The 18,319-nt window shown below is 44.3% G+C and overlaps 1 protein-coding gene across 1 annotated transcript in view; it reads right to left on the bottom strand.

Annotated features, from left to right (window-relative positions):
• CNBD2 (cyclic nucleotide binding domain containing 2) overlaps window positions 1–18,319 on the bottom strand; it is a 58,523-nt gene that overhangs the window by 2,059 nt on the left and 38,145 nt on the right. Inside the window, exons 10-11 of the mRNA XM_058286995.1 lie at window positions 17,931–18,051; window positions 9,402–9,565 (exon numbers count right to left, since the gene is read on the bottom strand). Of these exons, the coding sequence (XP_058142978.1) occupies window positions 9,402–9,565; window positions 17,931–18,051 (285 nt within the window). The remainder of the gene's footprint in view (window positions 1–9,401; window positions 9,566–17,930; window positions 18,052–18,319) is intronic.

Genomic DNA, 18,319 nt, shown 5'->3' with positions numbered 1-18,319 from the left:
CCCATACTCCCTTGTAGCACCCTATTATTGTCCCTTAGTATTAAAAAAAATCTTCTTAACATTGCTGCAAAATATTTCAATATTACTATTAACTATCATCCATAAATTACATTAGTTTTAATTTTTCACAATGTTATACAGTCCCTAGCTAATTCTCTGGTTTTCGTTCAACTGACATTTATGTCCACAGACTAACTCTATCAGCCAGAATCATACTTATAATCAGTAGTGTTAGTTATACTCAGTATAATGAGTTACAATCAACTCTATTCATTTCCATGCTTTTACAATTAACCTTATTAATAATGTTACATACATTAAGAATCAGTTCTATAGGGGTTTCTTTTAAGGGAGAGGAAAATGTACTAAAAATTGACTGTCATGATGATTGCACAACTCTGTGACTATACTAAAAGTCATTGAATTGTACACTTCACATAAGTGAATTGTATGTGAATTATAGCTCAATGATGCTATTTTAAAAATTACATTTGGGGAAGTGGATGTGGCTCAAGTGATAGACCCAAATGGGTCCACCAAATGGGAGGACCTGGGTTCGATCCCTGGGGCCTCCTGGTGAAAAAGAAGAAGAGAAAGCGTGCCCATGCAGCAAGCCAGTGCCCACGCGAGTGCCCTTGTGGTGAGCCAGTGCCCACATGACTGCCCACACAAGTGCCTGCTTGGTGAGCCAGTGTCGCACACAAGTAAGTCATGCAGCAAGATGATGATGACGCATCAAAAAGAGAGACAAAGGGAGAGTCGAGGTGAAGTGCAGCAGAAACCAAGAACTGAGGTCGCACAACTGACAGGGAAACTTCTCCCCATCAGAGATCTCAGGACAAATCCCAGTGAATCCTAGAGGAGATAAAATGAGAAGAGAAGACAACACAGACAGCAAAACAGCAGGGCAGGAGGAGGGGAATGAGGGGAAAGAAATAAATCTTTAAAAAAAAATTACATCTGTGGTTTGCATTCTATTTCTTTTGGACAGACCCATCCTGGAGTCTTCTTTCACAGATGTTAACAGTGGACCATTGTCGGGGAATTGTTAGCAATGCAGAAGCTCAGGCTTCTCCCAGACTTACTGAATCAGAAGCTGCATTTTCACAAAATCTCTGGATGATTTGTCTAGACATGGAGGTTTAAAATGTAAAGCCTGAGCCCATTCTTCCACCTTATCATAGATTTTGGTCATATGGGCATCGGCTCACCACCCTCTACTCCTTTTCTGTCTCCTGTTACCTTCTCTTCCAGACTCTAGCTTTGTGAGTCTGCTCAATCTGCTTAGGTCATATCAGTGAGGTCATGTAATATTTGTCTTTCAGTGCCTGGTTTATTTCACTCAAAATAAGGTCTTCAAGATTCATCCATGTTATCCCATGTATTAATACTGAATTACAGTATTTTTACAGCTGAGTAATATTCCATTGTATGTATATAGCACAGTTTGCTTATCCATTCATCTGTTGATGGATACTTGGGTTGCTTCCAACTTTTGGCAATAGTGAATAATGCCACTATGAACACTGGTGAGCATAAATCTCTTCATGTTCCTGTTTTCAATTCTTCTGGGTATATTCCCAGTGGTGGGATTGCTGGATCATATGGCAATTCTATAGTTAGCTTCCTGAGCAACCACCAAACTGTCCTCCACGATGGCTGTACCATTCTATATTCCCACTAGCAGTGGATAAGTGCTGCCATATCTTCCCCAAAACTTGTAGCCCTCTTTTTTAATAGCTGCCAGTCTAATGGGTGTAAGATGCAATCTCATTTTGATTTGCATTTCCCTAATAGGTAGTGATATTGAACACCTGGTTGTCCTGGACTCACCCAGGACAACTAACAAGGAGATGATGATGGACAACATCCATCCCAAGGAACAGAGTGCCTGCAGCTGCAAGCAAGATAGTTCCATCCATCTGCCCCATGGGATCTAAGCCCCCTCTCAGTCAGAAGCAGAGTGGGCACCACCACCCCAAAACCCTCAGGATTAGGAAATGAGCAATGGACTAAAGTAGGTTTAGTATTTTTCTATTTTAGACTCATGATTATTCTAGCAATGGAAGAGCTTTTATCATTGATATAAAGGCAGTGGCCACCAGAGGTTCTGAGGGGAAGAATAGGTGTAATATGGGGGCATTTTCAGGAATTGGAATTGTTCTGCATGACATTGCAGTAATGGATACAGGCCATTATACATTTTGTCATAACCTGTAAAATTGTGCAAGGCAGGTGTAAGCTATATTGTAAACTATAGTCCATGGTTAGTAGCGATGCTTCAATATGTGTTCATCATTTGTAACAAACGTACCACACTAATGAGGGATGTTAATGGGGAAAGTGTGTGTGTGTGGTGGGGCATATGGGAATCCCCTATATTATTTATGTAATCTAAAGCTTCTTTAAATATAAAAAAATAATTTAAAAAGCAAAACAAAACAAAACAAAACCCATAAAGCCCAAATGCACGTCAGCCTCACTGGGTCCTGGTTGAATGCAGAGACTCCAGGGCTCCTCCCCGGGGCCACTGAGTCCAAATCTGGGCACAGGGCCCTTGACTCTAAGTGCCCCAAGTGATTCATCCAGTCTCTCACTCAACAAAGATTTACTGAGCACCTGCCACGGGCCTCGAGCGAGGAAGGCAGTGTGAACAACACAGACGTGTTCCCTCCGGGAGCCTGACGCTGGCTGACACCAGTCTAGGTGCAGTGTTTGAGAATCCTGACCAGGCAAATTCCACTGTCTTTTTATGAACCAGCTTGTGTATTACATTTCTAGGAATCTCTTTCTAGGATCTCACAGTTAATTGGGACATTTTCCCCCCAAGGTTACCTCAGACTTTATATACAGACATCAATGATAGCATTTACCCGTAGGGCCTGGTACTATGTAAACTCTGAAAAAGCATACAATTATTATTATTATTATTATTATTATTATTATTATTAATGATGGCTCTTGCTGGACCATGGCTCCGCTGAATAGATCCCCATTTCTCCCATCCTGGGGAGAGTCAGAGGAGTGGGGTTAGATCTCCGAGCATCATCCTAAGAGGACAGATGGAAGCAAGAGTCTATGACCAGGGCAGGGGTTGTCATGGAGCTCTGACTCTACCCCACCCCTTACCTTAGTATGTGAAGGTGGGGAAATTGGGGTAGGTATGTAGAATGGGCTCAGCACTCACTAGTTTATTTCCCTCTGAGACCACAGCAAGGGATGGAGGTGTTAAATTTCTACTGGTTTGCCTATGCTCCCTTATCTAAGGAACCAAACCTAATAAAACATTAACAAATCAGAATATTTTTCTGTCTAGGTTGTATTTATGAGGACAAAGTCAACTTTGATCCATAGAGCTCAACTTTAAAAAAACAACAAAAAACCAGAGGTCTAAATGGACCACAAGCTAGTCCTTTAATCTCAGTGGTATGCTGAAGCCAGCTTCTATCACTTCACAAGCGCTGATTGTGTGCATCTCTGCTCAACTCCATGTTCCATGACATTAGGTTGGAGGTTGACACTGGCCATGGTGGGAGCAAACACTATAAATCAGGGTTACCTCCTACATCCTAAGAGTTTGTTGTCAAACATTTACCGGCATGCCACTGGATAGGCTCTGCTTAAAAAGTTTTCTCCCCATTTCTTTCTTAATACAAATCATCAACAATTTCTAACACTGACTTGGCATTTGCTATGTGTGCTAAGCACTTTGCATTTGCTAATTGATTTAATCTTCACAATCACCCCAATTTACAAACATGGAAACTGGACTCAAAGAAGCTAAAAGACTCAAACTAAAAACTATGAGGGGGCAAGGGGGTGATTACAGATTCTTAGGGGGAGAGAGACTAAAGGGACAACAACAACTAAATGTAATGCGTGATCCTAGAACTGGATCTAATAAAAGAGGAGAAAATGCCCCAAAGGACATTATTGGTACATATGCAAAAATCAGAGTGTAGACTACAAGCTTTATACTAATGTTAGATTTCTTGAACTTGAAAACTATATTTAAGGTGGGTTACATATGTTCTTGGGAAATGTACAGGGAAGTATCTTGTGTTCAAGGAGTATTAATACAACCTACTCTCAAATGTTTAGAAAAAAGAAAGAGAGAGAGGAAGGAAGGGAGAGAGAAAGGGAGGGAGGGAGGGGAAAAAAGAGCAGATGTGGTAAAATGTTAAAATTTGGTGGATCTGGGTATTTGAGTAGAGAGTACATTGGACTTCTTTCTATGTGTTTGTAAGTGTTTTATTATTTTTGCGATTGTCCTCTAAGTTTTAAAATTATTTCAAAATAAAAAGTTAAAAATATTCTTAGGGGATGCTTTATTTTTTGGACCCAGGGCCCAAGTTAAGACAGATAAACTCCCTGCCACCTCCTGCTGCTGATGGCCATGATGATTTCTAGTCTACTTTTTCACTAAACAGAGTGTTTCTTCCAGGCCTCCAGCTTTACGCAGGGGTTTCATTTCCAACTGCCTGCCTCACTTAAGCTGAAAGTGAGTCATCGTCCTCCAAGTTTTAAAACTGCAGCCCAGGACGCTCTCAACCCCTCCCCACGGTGCAATCCCAGCGTGAGAACCCACTTTGTGCTCTGGTTTTCAGGATCCTCTGCATTTTCGGCCCTGGGGGATTTCTGTTACTTTCTTATGAATTCAACTATTCAGTTGTTTTATGTGACATCCCCGTGTTTTGTAGAGGTGAGTTTTTAGGTTATCTAGCCCATGGCGCTACAGGACAAATGTCTTTGCTGTTGACTGTGTACTCTTCGGATGTCACTTCTTTCCTGGACCTCAGAGTCCTCACCTAAGGATGAGGGATTTGAATTAGATGACAGCTATTTTTTCCACCTGCTTTGCAGTCTAGAAATGTATGAGTTCAATGATTAATGAAAAAGACAGGATTCGCTCTGTCAGCATTATATATGATTGCAGCAAAGTGCTGACTGGGCAGCACAGATGCCAAGTGCCCAAACATCTGCCACCGTGAAATCTATGTAAACCTTTTCTGAATTTCAATCCAACAAACATTAACTGATACCCACACCATATGCCAGACATTATGTGAGGGAGGAGCCAAGGTTCCGTAATTCCTTTCCTGAGTACCTGGGTACCCAGTAAAGAGCCATTTTCTATACTGCTAAAACAGGAATCAGAGAATCGTGGCTCTTCGAACTGGAAGGAACCACCAATGTTTCTCAACCTGTTTTTCTCACAAAACTCTGTCCTAATTTTGGCTGTATCCACACAAAACCTCTTCTTTAATTTACTAATGAAAAAAAAATTTACTAATGATTTTTAAGTATATTCAGTTTCTTTTACTTAAAAGCTTACTTTAGCTTTGTCCTAAGCAAAAAGATCTGTCAAAATCATGGATTTAGTATTCTAGTCCCATGGCTTTTCTAATTTATACAAGTAAATATATAATTCCCAAAACTAAAGATATAAGTCAGTGTACCATCTAAAACCATACTATAAACCTTCTGTGGAATATGTGCCACACTTTGGGAAATACTGGCCTACTCTAATTTTATTTTACAGATTGGGTTCTGAAGCCCAGAGAGAGGAAGTGACTTGTTCAAGGTCACACAGTCTTACATCAAATAACCTGGAGATCTGCTTATCTTCACACCTGCCTTTTCTCTACCTCTGAATCACTTTATACCCATACCTGCCAGCAGAATCATGTCTGATCACAATATCCCCACAAGTAAAGAAAGCAAGATGAAAACTATATAATCAGTATGATCTCCATTATGAGAAACCTACATGCATGAATGAAGCAAGCATATTTAGCATATACCATACAGAGAAAAAAATTCTAAAAGGAAATGCTTATGCTAACTGGGATCGCTGGACGACTGCAAATGATTTTGGTTTTTACCTTTTTTACTTTTTGGCATTTTTCAGTTTTTTGCAACGAGTAAGCCCTGTTCATTCATTCATTCATTCAACATTTACTGAGTGCCTACCACATGCCAGGTGCTGCACAACATGCTACAGATGAAAAATGGATAAAGCACAATGTCTGCCTTCATGTAGCAATTAGTCAACTGGTGGGGAAAGAGCTGCATAAGCAGATACCTATAACATCACACAGTACGCTCATTGAAAGTTGTGTAGACAAAGTAATGGAAGAAATTATAACATTGATGTTGACACAGTGGTCATGGGAGTTGCTGACAGCAGAGAGAGGGAAAAAGAGGTGTGATACTGGGGGATTTTGGAGACTTGGAGTTGTCCTGAATGATATTGCAGGGACAGATGCAGGATACCATAACAAACTGAATGGGAGAGAGTATAAACTACAACATAAACTATAGTCCATGCTGTTTAGCAATGCTTCCAAATGTACTCATCAAATGCAATTAATGTACCACACTAATGAAAGAAGTTGTAGATGTGGGAGGAGTGGGAGGTGCGGGGAGTTGGGTGTATGGAAACCTCTTATATTTTTTAATGTAACCTTTTGTGTGATCTATGTATATTTTTAAAAAAGATAATAAATAAAGGAAGAGGCCGGGGGGGAAGAAAGTTGTGGAGACAGTGTTATATGTACAAAAAAAAGGGGTACATATCCCAACCTGGGGTCAGTCATGGAAGGCTTCCTTGAGGAGACAAATCTTAAAGAATGAGCAGGAGTTACCCAGAAGAAAAAGGGGCAGGATTGGGGGATGGCATTCTGGGCAGAAGGGCCATCAAGGGCAAAGGCAAGGCGAGGGCAGGGTCCAGAGGCCACCTGCCTGGGCTGCTGCAGTGGATTAGAGGTGGCAGGGGTGCAGCAGGGGAGGTGAGTGGGGCTAGAGTGTGAAGGGCCTTTTATGTGGCATTGAACTTGAACTTCTTCCACCACTAAAAGGTTCTAAGCAGGACTCTAACGTGGTAGGATTTGGGTTTTAGCAGGATCTGGTGGGGAGGTTTGAGGTAGGGGGTCCATGGTAAGGCTGTTGTAAGAGAGGAGCCTAGGCTGGGAGTCCCAAAGCGGGCCTGGGGACATCATGTCACTCAAGGGGATGTATAAGATCACTAGGGTCTGGGAAGAAGATATTTGTCTTTGACTCATAGTTTTTTTTGTTTTGTTTTGTTTTGTTTTCTATTTTTCTTTTTTTTTTTTTTTTTTTTTTGAGGTACCAGGGCCAAGGATTGAACCTGGCACTCAACCACGGAGCCATATAGGCTCCCCTGAGTTGGTTTTTCTTTCTTTGTTGCTTGCTGGCTTTTTTTGTTTTTAGGAGGCACTGAGGATGGAACCAGGGACCTTCCAATTGGGAAGCAGGTGTTCAACAGCTTGAGCCACATCCACTTTCCTGACTCATACTTTTTAAAGATCTATTTTTGCATGCTTTATAATGTATGTGATATATTAGTAGCACAATATATGGATATAACAAAAATAATTAAGGAAGCAGATGTGGCTCAAGCAGCTGGGTGCCTGCCTACCACATGGGAGGTCCTGGGTTTGGTTCCCGGTACCTCCTAAAGAAGACAAGCATGAGAGCGAGCTACTGTGATGGGCTGGCGCCACGGGCTGACAAAACAAGTTAATGCAACAAGATGACGCAACTAAGAGACACAGCAAGGAAATACTAAGAGAGACACAACAAGCAGGGAACGGAGGTGGCTCAAGTGATTGGGGGCCGACTTCCCACATGAGGTCCCAGGTTCAGTTCCCAGTGCCTCCTAAAAAGAAGACAAACAGAAGGCAGACAGCGAGCTCAAACAATAACAGGGAGGGAGAGAAATAAAGAAAATATATCTTTAGGAAAAAGTATATGCTACTTACATTATATAAATTAGGGGCACATGTTTGAACACTTTTTAATAATAGGAGTTATGAGATCAAAATAGCTTTGAGGGAAGCGGAATTGGCCCAATGGATAGGGCATCTGCCTACCACATGGGAGGTCCGCGGTTCAAACCCCGGGCCTCCTTGACCCGTGTGGAGCTGGCCCACGCGCAGTGCTGATGTGCGCAAGGAGTGCCTGCCACGCAGAGGGGTCCCCCACGTAGGGGAGCCCCACGCACAAGGAGTGCACCCTGTAAGGAGAGTCGCCCAGCGCAAAAGAAAAGTGCAGCCTGCCCAGGAGTGGTGCCTCACACACGGAGAGCTGACGCAACTAGATGACACAACAAAAAGAGATATAGATTCCTGGTGCCACTGGTAAGGATAGAAGCAGTCACAGAAGAACACACAGCAAATGGACACAGAGAGCAGATAACTGGGGTGGGGGAGGTGAAGGGGAGAGGAAAAAAGATAGCTTTGAGACCATTGTCTTGGGCAATAAATTAATTTTTTTCCCTAAAAAAGTTATTTTTCCCATTATGACAGCAATAATATTCATTCTAGAAATGTTGGAAACCATGAAAAGGTAAAAAGAAAAAGAAACACTAGTATCTTTCAAGATAGAATTTTTAAAATGATAAAAGTAATATGTCATTACCAAAACTTTGGAGACTAGAGAAAAGGGGGGAAAACCCACTCAGAATGTCACTATCCTGACATACTTTTGAAGTTTGAACCCAGGACCTTGTACATGAGAAGCAGGTGCTCAACCACTAAGCTACACCTGCTCCCCAAAGAGAGTTGATTTTCTCATTTGTTTTGTTCTTAGGAGGTACTAGGGATCAAACCCGGGACCTCGTACATGGGAAGCAGGCACTCAACCACTTGAGCTACATCTGCTCCCTCACTTTTTAAAAATATATCTTTTTCCCCCCGTATTAAAAAAGCAATGCATACTCATTGCAAAAACATGAGAGGAAGATATATCATAAAACAAGAAATTCCCATTTAGTTCCACCTTTCAGAGAGAATGACTATTACAAGTCTGGTAATACCATGGCTGTTATCATTTTGCTTATTTCTTTTTAGGTTTTTCTCATGTGTTTTACAAAGGCATAATTATAGCATACATACAATTTTGTACCTTGCCCTTTTCATGTATCATTATATCACCCATTTTCCCCTGATGCTATGGAACCATTAAACTGATGTTTTTATAATAAAACAGTTATATTCTATAAAGGGAATATACCGTAATTTTCTTAGCTTTCCATTTAGTGTGGCATGTGTGGGTTGTTTTTTATCCCCTATTATGAATATGGCTGCTATGACATCTTAATGCCTGTCGCTTTCCTATATTTGGCTCTATAAAGATAAATTCTCAGAAGGTGGATCATTGCCACAAAAAGGTTGGGACAGTTTTATGGTCCTTGAAACAGAATACTAAAGTTATTATCAAAACGATTGAACCAATTCATAGGGTATCAACAACTACCAATTTCATTTCACCCTTGTCAGCATTCAGTATTAGCATATTTTTTCTTTCTCTTACTAAAATAACAGGTGAAAAGCTGTTCTTTTGACCTGGCAGAGTTTATGCCCATTGCCAGCACTGACCTGGGGTATTCAATCCTCAACTGCAACACCTTTTCTCTCGTCTCGCTGTCCATCAATTGATCAAATTTTTCTTTCCTCACACGGATCACCTCAGCTCCGTGGCTCACCAGGATCAGGGGCCGCCTGTCATGCTGACTTTCGGGCAGGAGGGCCTGGTGCAGCCCCTAGGGAGGGGAAGGCACAGAGAGTCAGACTCAGAGACCATCCAACATAAACGCCAGATCGATGAGGTGGGAAGGAGGAGGCCCCAGACGGAAGCCAGATCCAGCAGGCGACGCTCAGGAATCACAGGGAGGCAGCGTCCAAAGTCCTTTTGCTCTGTGACATTGAAGTCCTCTACTCCTTGAATGAGAAGAGCTCCCGTGGTGCCTCATTCATTGTCCTGCCTCCACCTCGCACGCCCCGCCCCAAGAATGGCACCTACTACATGTGCTTTCCAGAGAAGTCTCCCAGTGTCCACCTCCATCATTCTTTTTGCCATGTAAGCCCATTTTTTCTTCCTTGGAACTTAGGACAAAAAGCAAAGTTCTCCTCTTCTAGACCCCTTTTCCCAGGCCCCCACCCATCCTTTTCTGCAGGCTTCCACAGCCATTGGCCCTTCCCTCTGCAGCTCATGCTGTTCCTCTTCCCACTTGGCTTGGGCTTATACTTTGTTATAAGTGTAAAGGACATAGAGATCAACAGGCAGATCTGCTTAATTTATAGAGAGGCTAAACCGCTCTTTAAGGAGACACCCTGAAGATGGGGCAGAGATGGTCCTAGAACCCTCATTGCTGGACTCCCAATCCAGTGCTCTCTCTTCAGCCTCTTGGTTTTTAATGGGCAAGGAGAGGCACTGTCTTGGGCTGGTGGTGATGGAAGCACAACATTTGAATGCAATTAACAGCACTGAAATATGTATTTGAACATGGTTAAAAGAGGAAACTTTAGGCTGTATATATGTTACTAGAATAAAGATTTTTAAAAATTAGGACTGTAAAACACAGCAAAGGTTATTGTAAATGAGGGACTAGAGTTAATAACATAATTATAAAAATGTTCTTTCCTGAACAGGAACAAATGTATCACACTCATACAAGGCGTTAATGGGGTAGTATATGGGAACTCTGTTTTATGGATGATGTTTCTGTAAACCCATAACTTCTCTAAAAAAAAAAAAGTCAGTCAGGTCATGTCACTTCCCTGCCTAGACCCTTCAAACAGCTTCCGCAAGCAGCCAGGGTGAAATGGAACTCCCGACTGGCCACCAGGGCCTGGGCTCTCGGCGCCTTGCCTGGCTCCCCTGCCGGGCCTCGTGCCACCCTGCCTTGCCCTCTCTGCTCCAGCCACCCTGCTCCCCTTTCCAGTCCCCTGCACACGCCAAGCTCCTGCCTGCCTCAGGCTTTGAAACTGCTATGACTTTGTCAGGAATGTGCTTCCCCCAGGTCAGTCTGTAGTTATTCTTTTCATCCTCAGGATCTCAGCTCAACTATCTCCTCCTCAGAGTAGCCTTCTTTATCCCATGTAAAAAGCCCCCAGCCCTGCTTTCTGTTCTACTCCTGATGACAGTTTGCCACTTTGTGTATTTGCTAGTCAGTCTGTTTATCTGTGGGTCCTGACTAGATGGTGAGCCCCAGCAGGGCAGGAAGGATGGCAGTTCACCCCCCACCCTGGAACCTTGGCCCATGCATGTGGATGCTCAAGAAATAACTGCTGCGTGAGAAGTAGAACAGAGCGGCAGAATGTGAGAGTTGGCGGGTCTCCCAAGTGAGTTTCCTCACTTTTGTTTTTTGTTTTGTTTTGTCTTTAAGATTTATTTATTTATTTCTCTCCCCTTCCCTCCCCCCTACCCCCAGAAGTTGTCTGTTCTCTGTGTCTATTTGCTGCGTCTTCTTTGTCCGCTTCTGTTGTTGTCAGCGGCACGGGAATCTGTGTTTCTTTTTGTCGTATCATCTTGCTGTGTCAGCTCTCTGTGTGTGTGGTGCCATTCCTGGGCAGGCTGCACTTTCTTTCACGCTGGGCGGCTCTCCTTACGGGGCGCACTCCTTGCGCGTGGGGCTCCCCTACGGGGGGACACCCCTACATGGCAGGGCACTCCTTGCACCCATCAGTGCTGCATGTGGGCCAGCTCCACACGGGTCAAGGAGGCCCAGGGTTTAAACCATGGACCTCCCATGTGGTAGACGGATGCCCTAACCACTGGGCCAAGTCCGCTTCCCTTTCCTCACTTTTGAAAGAAGACATAGATTCAGAGAGGTGAGGTGATTTACCCAAGGCCATACAGCTGGAACAAAATGAGAACAAGACCTCCGTGTGTCACCATCCTTTAGTCCTGCCCGTGATTCTGGCCTGGACACCTGTCCCCTCCACTTGACCACTGCCAAGGCCTCAGCCTGCCCACTCCCTGGAGAGGTCTGGCTCCTCCACACCTCCTGGCTCAAAACCTGGGCCTGTGCTCCAGGCCCCAACGTCTGCCGTGTCCAGAGTTTCCAGAGCTCCTCTCTCCAACCCCCAAGGGCGAGGAAAATGCGGTCTGCTACCAGGGGTGGGGGAACTCGGTCACCACCGCGAGCTTTCCCCTGCTACAAATGAAGCCTGTTCCCAGAAAGCAGGGAGAGCGGGCTCTTAGCTCAGGCACGTCGTGGAGACATCCACAGACATTTTCTCCGAAGGAGTCACGTCAGCACGTTTTGCTGAGGGCCTTCTGTATGCTGGGTCCCGCGGTGTGAACCAGAGGCCAGTCCTTGCTCTGAGCCCCCATTCAAAGCCTTCCAGGGCTTCCCAGCTAGCTGCTAGGGAATCCAGCCCGGTTCCCCCATTCCGGCTTTCCGGGTCCTCGACATGGGCCCTGTCGCTCCTGTCTGTCCACACAGCCTCTCCCACTTTCACCAGCAGAGACCCAACGAGCAAGGCCTTCCTGCCCTTTGTGCCTCAGTCTGCCTCAGCCCCTCCACCGTGAGGGTGGAGCCCGCCCCGATGCACCTGGGCGCAGTCCTGAGCAGCTCACTCTGCGAGGAGCACTGACAACGTGAAGGCAACACTAAGGAGGCTGGAAACCAAGGCACGTGAAGGATGACGGAAGGCACAGCGGATGTACTGCCTGAACAAGAAAACAATTAATGGGGTGCTGGCAGTCGGCCTGGCTCCTTAAATGTTGAATGAAAGATGAAACTGCATTCTGCACCCATCACAGGGCAAGGAAGCTGTTTTCTTCTGTTTGGGCAGGGGGTGGGGGGTGGGGGGAGGATGGTATGAATCTAGTTAAAAGTTGCAGGAGAGGGGAGAGGGTGTAGCTCAATAGGTGAGTGCCCGCTTCACATGTATGAGGTCTAGGTTCAATCCCCAGTACCTCCTAAAAGAAAAAAATAGTAACACAAAAAAGCTACAGGGGGGCGGCAGACTTGGCCCAGTGGTTAGGGCGTCCATCTACCACATGGGAGGTCCGCGGTTCAAACCCCAGGCCTCCTTGACCCGTGTGGAGCTGGCCCATGCGCAGTGCTGATGCGCGCAAGGAGTGCCATGCCACTCAGGGGTGTCCCCCGCATAGGGGAGCCCCACACACAAGGAGTGCGCCCCGTAAGGAGAGCCGCCCAGCGCAAAAGAAAGTGCAGCCTGCCCAGGAATGGTGCCACACACACGGAGAGCTGACACAACAAGATGACGCAACAAAAAGAAACACAGATTCCTGGTGCCGCTGACAACAATAGAAGCGGACAAAGAAGACACAGCAAATAGACACAGAGAACAGACAACCTGGGTGGGGGAGGGAGGGGAGAGAAATAAATAAATAAATAAATCTTTAAAAAAAAAAAAGCTACAGGGAAGCTGATTTGGCTCAACAGATAGAGTGTCTGCCCACCACATGGGAGGTCCACGGTTCAAACCCAGGGCCTCCTGACCTGTGTGATGAGCTGGCCCATGCACAGTGCTGATGTGCGAAAGGAGTGCCCTGCCACGCAGGGGTGTCCCCCAGAGCCCCACGTGCAAGGAGGGCACCTAGTAAGGAGAGCAGCTCAGCGTGAAAGAAAGTCCAGTCTGCCCAGGAGTGGGGCTGCACACACTGAGAGCTGATGCAGCAAGATGACGCAACATAAAGAGACACAGATTCCCGGTGCCACTGACAAAAATACAAGCAGACACAGAAGAACACACAGTGAATGGACACAGAGAGCAGACAATGGGGTGGGAGGGTGGGGGGGGAAGGAGAGAGGAAAAAAAAAATGCTGCAGGGCCAGAGTTTCACTGAACCAAGGGGGAGAATTTTCCCAGAGCTCAAAACATTCAATCAACCTTGACCGAGGACATGCTGAGAGCAGGGGCTCCTGGACAAGTGCCACGCTGACTGTCCTGCCTCTGAAGGCACAAAGACACTCAGTCCAGGGTGGTGGGAGCACTGACCACCGACAGTAACAGGGGGTGCAAAGGGCTGAGGAGGACCCTGGAGACACCAGTGCCCGAGGAACGGTAGGAAGGGCAGCAGGAGGGAGCAGGGTCCCGTTGGCAAGATGACCGCCCAGGCCTTCCGAGGAGGATGTCTCCACCCCGGCAGCTGAGGCCCACCCCAACTCACCAGGAAGCCCTCCTGCCCACCGCCACACTGCCCACCCTGCCACTCAGCCCCAGCACTTACCACCTGGCTTCAGGTGGTAAGCCATTACCACCTTGGTCAGCAATTACCAACTCAAGGCTAAACCCATTTCATCCACACTGTTCCTTCCTTGACTGGATTATTGTTTTTAATAGACTTCATATTTAAAAACAGTTGTAGACTTACAGAAAAATTGAGACGCTAACACAGAGTTCCCATATACCCTGCACTCAGTTTCTGTATTAACATCTTATGTTAATATACCTTTGTTAGGGAAGCGGACTTGGCCCAGTGGATAAGGCATCCACCTACCACATGGGAGGTCCGAGGTTCAAACCCGGAGCCCCCTTGACCCGTGTGGAGCTGGCCCATGTGCAGTGCTGATGTGCGCAAAGAGTGTCCTGCCACGCAGGGGTGTCCCCCACGTAAGGGAGCCCCACACGCAAGGAGAACCCTAAGGAGAGCTGCCCAGTGCCAAAGAAAGTGCAGCCTGCCCAGGAGTGGCGCCGCACACACGGAGAGCTGACTCAATAAGATGACACAACAAAAAGACACACAGATTCCTGGTGCCACTGACAAGGATAGAAGTGGTCACAGAAGAACACGCAGTGAATGGACACAAAGAGCAGACAACTGGGTGGGGGGGGAAGGGGAGAGAAATTTTTTTAAAAACTTAAAAAATATATGTACCTTTGTTAAAATCAATTACCCAATATGGATACCTTATTATTAACTAAAATCAGAAGTTTATCTTCATTTCCTGATTTTATCTAGTGTCCCTTTTCTGTTCCAGGAGCCCACATTATATTTAGTCATCATGTCTCTTTAGCCTCCTCCTCTTGGCTGTCACAGGGTCTCAGACTTTCCTTGCATTTGATGACCTTGACATTTTGGAGGAGAACTGGCCAGGGATTTTGTAGAATGCTCCACTATTGGAATTTGTTTGATCTTTTTCTCCTGATTAGACTTGGGTAATGTGCTACTGGGAAGAAGGCCATGGAGGAAAAGGGCCCTTCTCATCAATTACATAAAGAAGCCATGCTATCGGCATTATTTATGGCGGATGATATTGGCCTTGATCGCCTGGCTGTTGTGTTCGTTAGATTTCTCCACTGTAAAATTACTCTCTTTCCCTCCTTCCCATAGAGTATTTCTTTGGAAGGAAGTCACTATGTACAGCCCACACCTAAGGAGTGGGGAGTTGTCCTCTTACTCCGTAAAGGCAGAATATCTAGATGAATTATTTGAAATTACTCTGTGCAAGGGAGATTTATTTATTCTTCCACATTTTTTTACCTAATCATTTATTTCTATCAATACAGTCTCATATTTATTTTATACTTTGAGACATAACCTAATACTACTTTGTTTTATTGCTCAAATTGTCCCATCTTTAGCCATGGAGAGCTCTTTCAGTTGGTTCTTGTGTCTCTTTGACAAACCCATATCAATGGAGGCAGTGGTAGTGGTTATTTATTTAACGCTTCCTTTCTTTCTAGCACTACAAAATGCTCCAGGATCATCGTATTTATTTCCTGCCCCAGTCCTAGAATCAGCCATTTCTCCAAAGAGCCTTGGTTTCTTTTAATGGAGAATGGTTTAGAAACCAAGATCTGAGTGCTAGATGTACTCATTGCTAGTGAAGTGTTGTTCCTTTTAGGCTCTCCCAGCTGACTGAGCAAAAACTTTTTGTGCTTATGCTAGATAATGTGTGACATATTTCTATATAGAACTATCTGTATCTCTATTAAGCTAAACATGAGGTCATACTGATGTCTCCAACTTTAATCCATTACCACACAGATCATTCTAGCCTCTTTCCCTTGTTAATCTATAAATCCCCACTCCAACAGTGAGAAAACTGGCTCTCACCATCAGCCATCACTTTAGTTAACGGATGCATTCTAGTGTACATGCACAGCTGTATCAGAATTGTTAACCTGTGCTCCATGGGAAACTTTATCAACTAGAGCACAGTGCTTCTGTGCAGTTCCTTTTGCCTATAGATACCACTCATTTCCGAAGTTACTTAGGTCTGCAACATTTCCCTCCACCCCCTTCTTTGAGGTTGTTTCATAAACTTGTGAACTAATTAGAGTCTTTTGTCACAGCACAATCTGCATTCCTTCTTGGGCTCCTCTGACTTCTTAAATGACTATTTTTAAAAAACAAATTGCATCGGTGAGGTTCACTCCTTGTGCTGTAAAATTCTATAGGTTTTGACAAACGCATGAAGTCTTGTAAACCCCATTACAACAGCATATGAAATTATTTTACTACCCTAAAAATCTCCTGTGCGTCACCTATTCATCTCTTCCCCTGAACCTCTGACAACCACTGACAATTTTACTCTCTATATAGTTTAGCCTTTACCAAAATGTCATATAATTGGAATCATAGGTGTTTTCATACTGGCTTCTTTCACTTAGCAATACCATTTAAAGTTCCGCCAACTTGTTTGGAGGCTGGATTGCTCATTTCTTTTTATCATTGAGTAGTATTTCATTATATGGATTTACCACAGTTTGTTTAGCCATTCACCTTTCCATATAAACTTTAGGTTCAGTTTGTTGATATCCATAAATAGCTTATTGGGATTTTGATTGGAATTGCATTGAATCTATAGAACAAATTGGGAAGAACTGATATATTAACAATATTGAATCTTCCAATCCATGAACATGGGATATCTCTCCATTTATTTAGGTCCTCGATTTCTTTCATCTGAGTTTTATAGTTTTCTGTATATAGATCCTGAACATATTTTTTTAGATTTATACCTAATACCTAAGTATTTCATTTTTTAGTGCTATTGTAAATGATACTGTATTTTAAATTTCAAATTCTAATAATTCATTCCTGATATATAGGAAATCAATTGACTTTTGTATATTAAGCTTGTATTCTGAGACCTTCCTATAATCACTTATTGGTTCCAGGAGTTTTTTGGTTGTCTTTGATATTATCTTTTTTTTTTTAAAGATTTTTTTATTTGTTTTATTTCTCTCCCCACCCCTCCCCACCCCCCAGTTGTCTTTTCTCTGTGTCCATCCACTGCACATTCTTCCTTGTCTGCTTCTGTTGTTGTCAGCAGCACGGGAATCTGTGTTTCTTTCTTTTATTTTTTTTAAGATTTATTTATTTATTTCTCTCCCCTCCCCTCCCCGGTTGTCTGCTCTCTGTGTCTATTTTGCTGTGTTTTCTTTGTCCACTTCTGTTGTTGTCAGCGGCACGGGAATCTGTGTTTCTTTTTGTTGTGTCATCTTGTTGTGTCAGTTTTCCGTGTGTGCAGTGCCATTCCTAGGCAGGCTGAACTTTCTTTCACACTGGGTGGCTCTTCTTATGGGGTGCCCTCCTTGCACGTGGGGCTCTCCTACGCAGGGGACACCCCTGCGTGGCACGGCACTCCTTGCATGCATCAGCACTGCTCATGGGCCAGCTCCACACGGGTCAAGGAGGCCCAGGGTTTGAACCTCGGATCTCTCATGTGGTAGACAGATGCCCTAACCACTGGGCAAAGTCCACTTCCATCTTTGGTATTATCTACATAGACAATCATGTCATCTGTGAACAAAGACAGTTTTATTTCTTCCTTGCCAATCTATATATCTTTTGTTCCTGTTCTTTTCTTAATGCACTAGCTAGGACTTTCAGTACCAAGATGAATAATAGCAGAGGTAAAAGGGCACATTCTTCCTTGTTCCTGGATTATTTTTAAACAAGTCCCAGATGTCATATCATTTCATCTGTAATTATTTTGGTATGTATCTCCTAAATATAAGGATTCTTTTTAAAAACAAAGACACATACACACACACACACATAGCCATAATGCCATTATCATATCTTTTAAAAAAAGAACACTATTCTTTAATGTCATCAAATATTGAGGGAGATGTTCTTAACACTCCCAACCCATTCGCGCTTTCTGTGGTGAGCAAGGCCCTCTCACACGTACTCACCACAATTTCTCCTTGCTCCACAGTATGGACCTTAATGTAGGCCCCCACGGCAGCCTCCTTGGGGAACTCACGGAACTTGGCAGTGATGAGGGAATGTTTGATTGAATCAGGATGATTGGACCTGAAATTTGACAGCTTATTAAAGAGAACCACCAGCTCAGGAGGCTCTAGGTGATTGTCTTGTACCCTGCAGCCTTGCTGCATCGCTTATTAGTTCTAGGTACTACATTCTGCCATCCCTCCCTCCCCTCGAGAATCTGCTCTTCCACAGAAGGTGAGGAAACTCAAAAGCAAAACCTGGCAAAGACAGACTGTGTTGGGCATTGGAGAGGTATAAAAGGGAGGAGATTTGAGAGAAGGAAGCAGGTGGGCCCCTTCCAACACCTGAA

Source organism: Dasypus novemcinctus, chromosome 24 (genome assembly GCF_030445035.2).
Source record: "Dasypus novemcinctus isolate mDasNov1 chromosome 24, mDasNov1.1.hap2, whole genome shotgun sequence".
Taxonomy (NCBI): Eukaryota; Metazoa; Chordata; class Mammalia; order Cingulata; family Dasypodidae; genus Dasypus; species Dasypus novemcinctus.
Note: the sequence above shows the minus strand (reverse complement) of the source record. Positions and strands in the feature narration are given on the sequence as shown.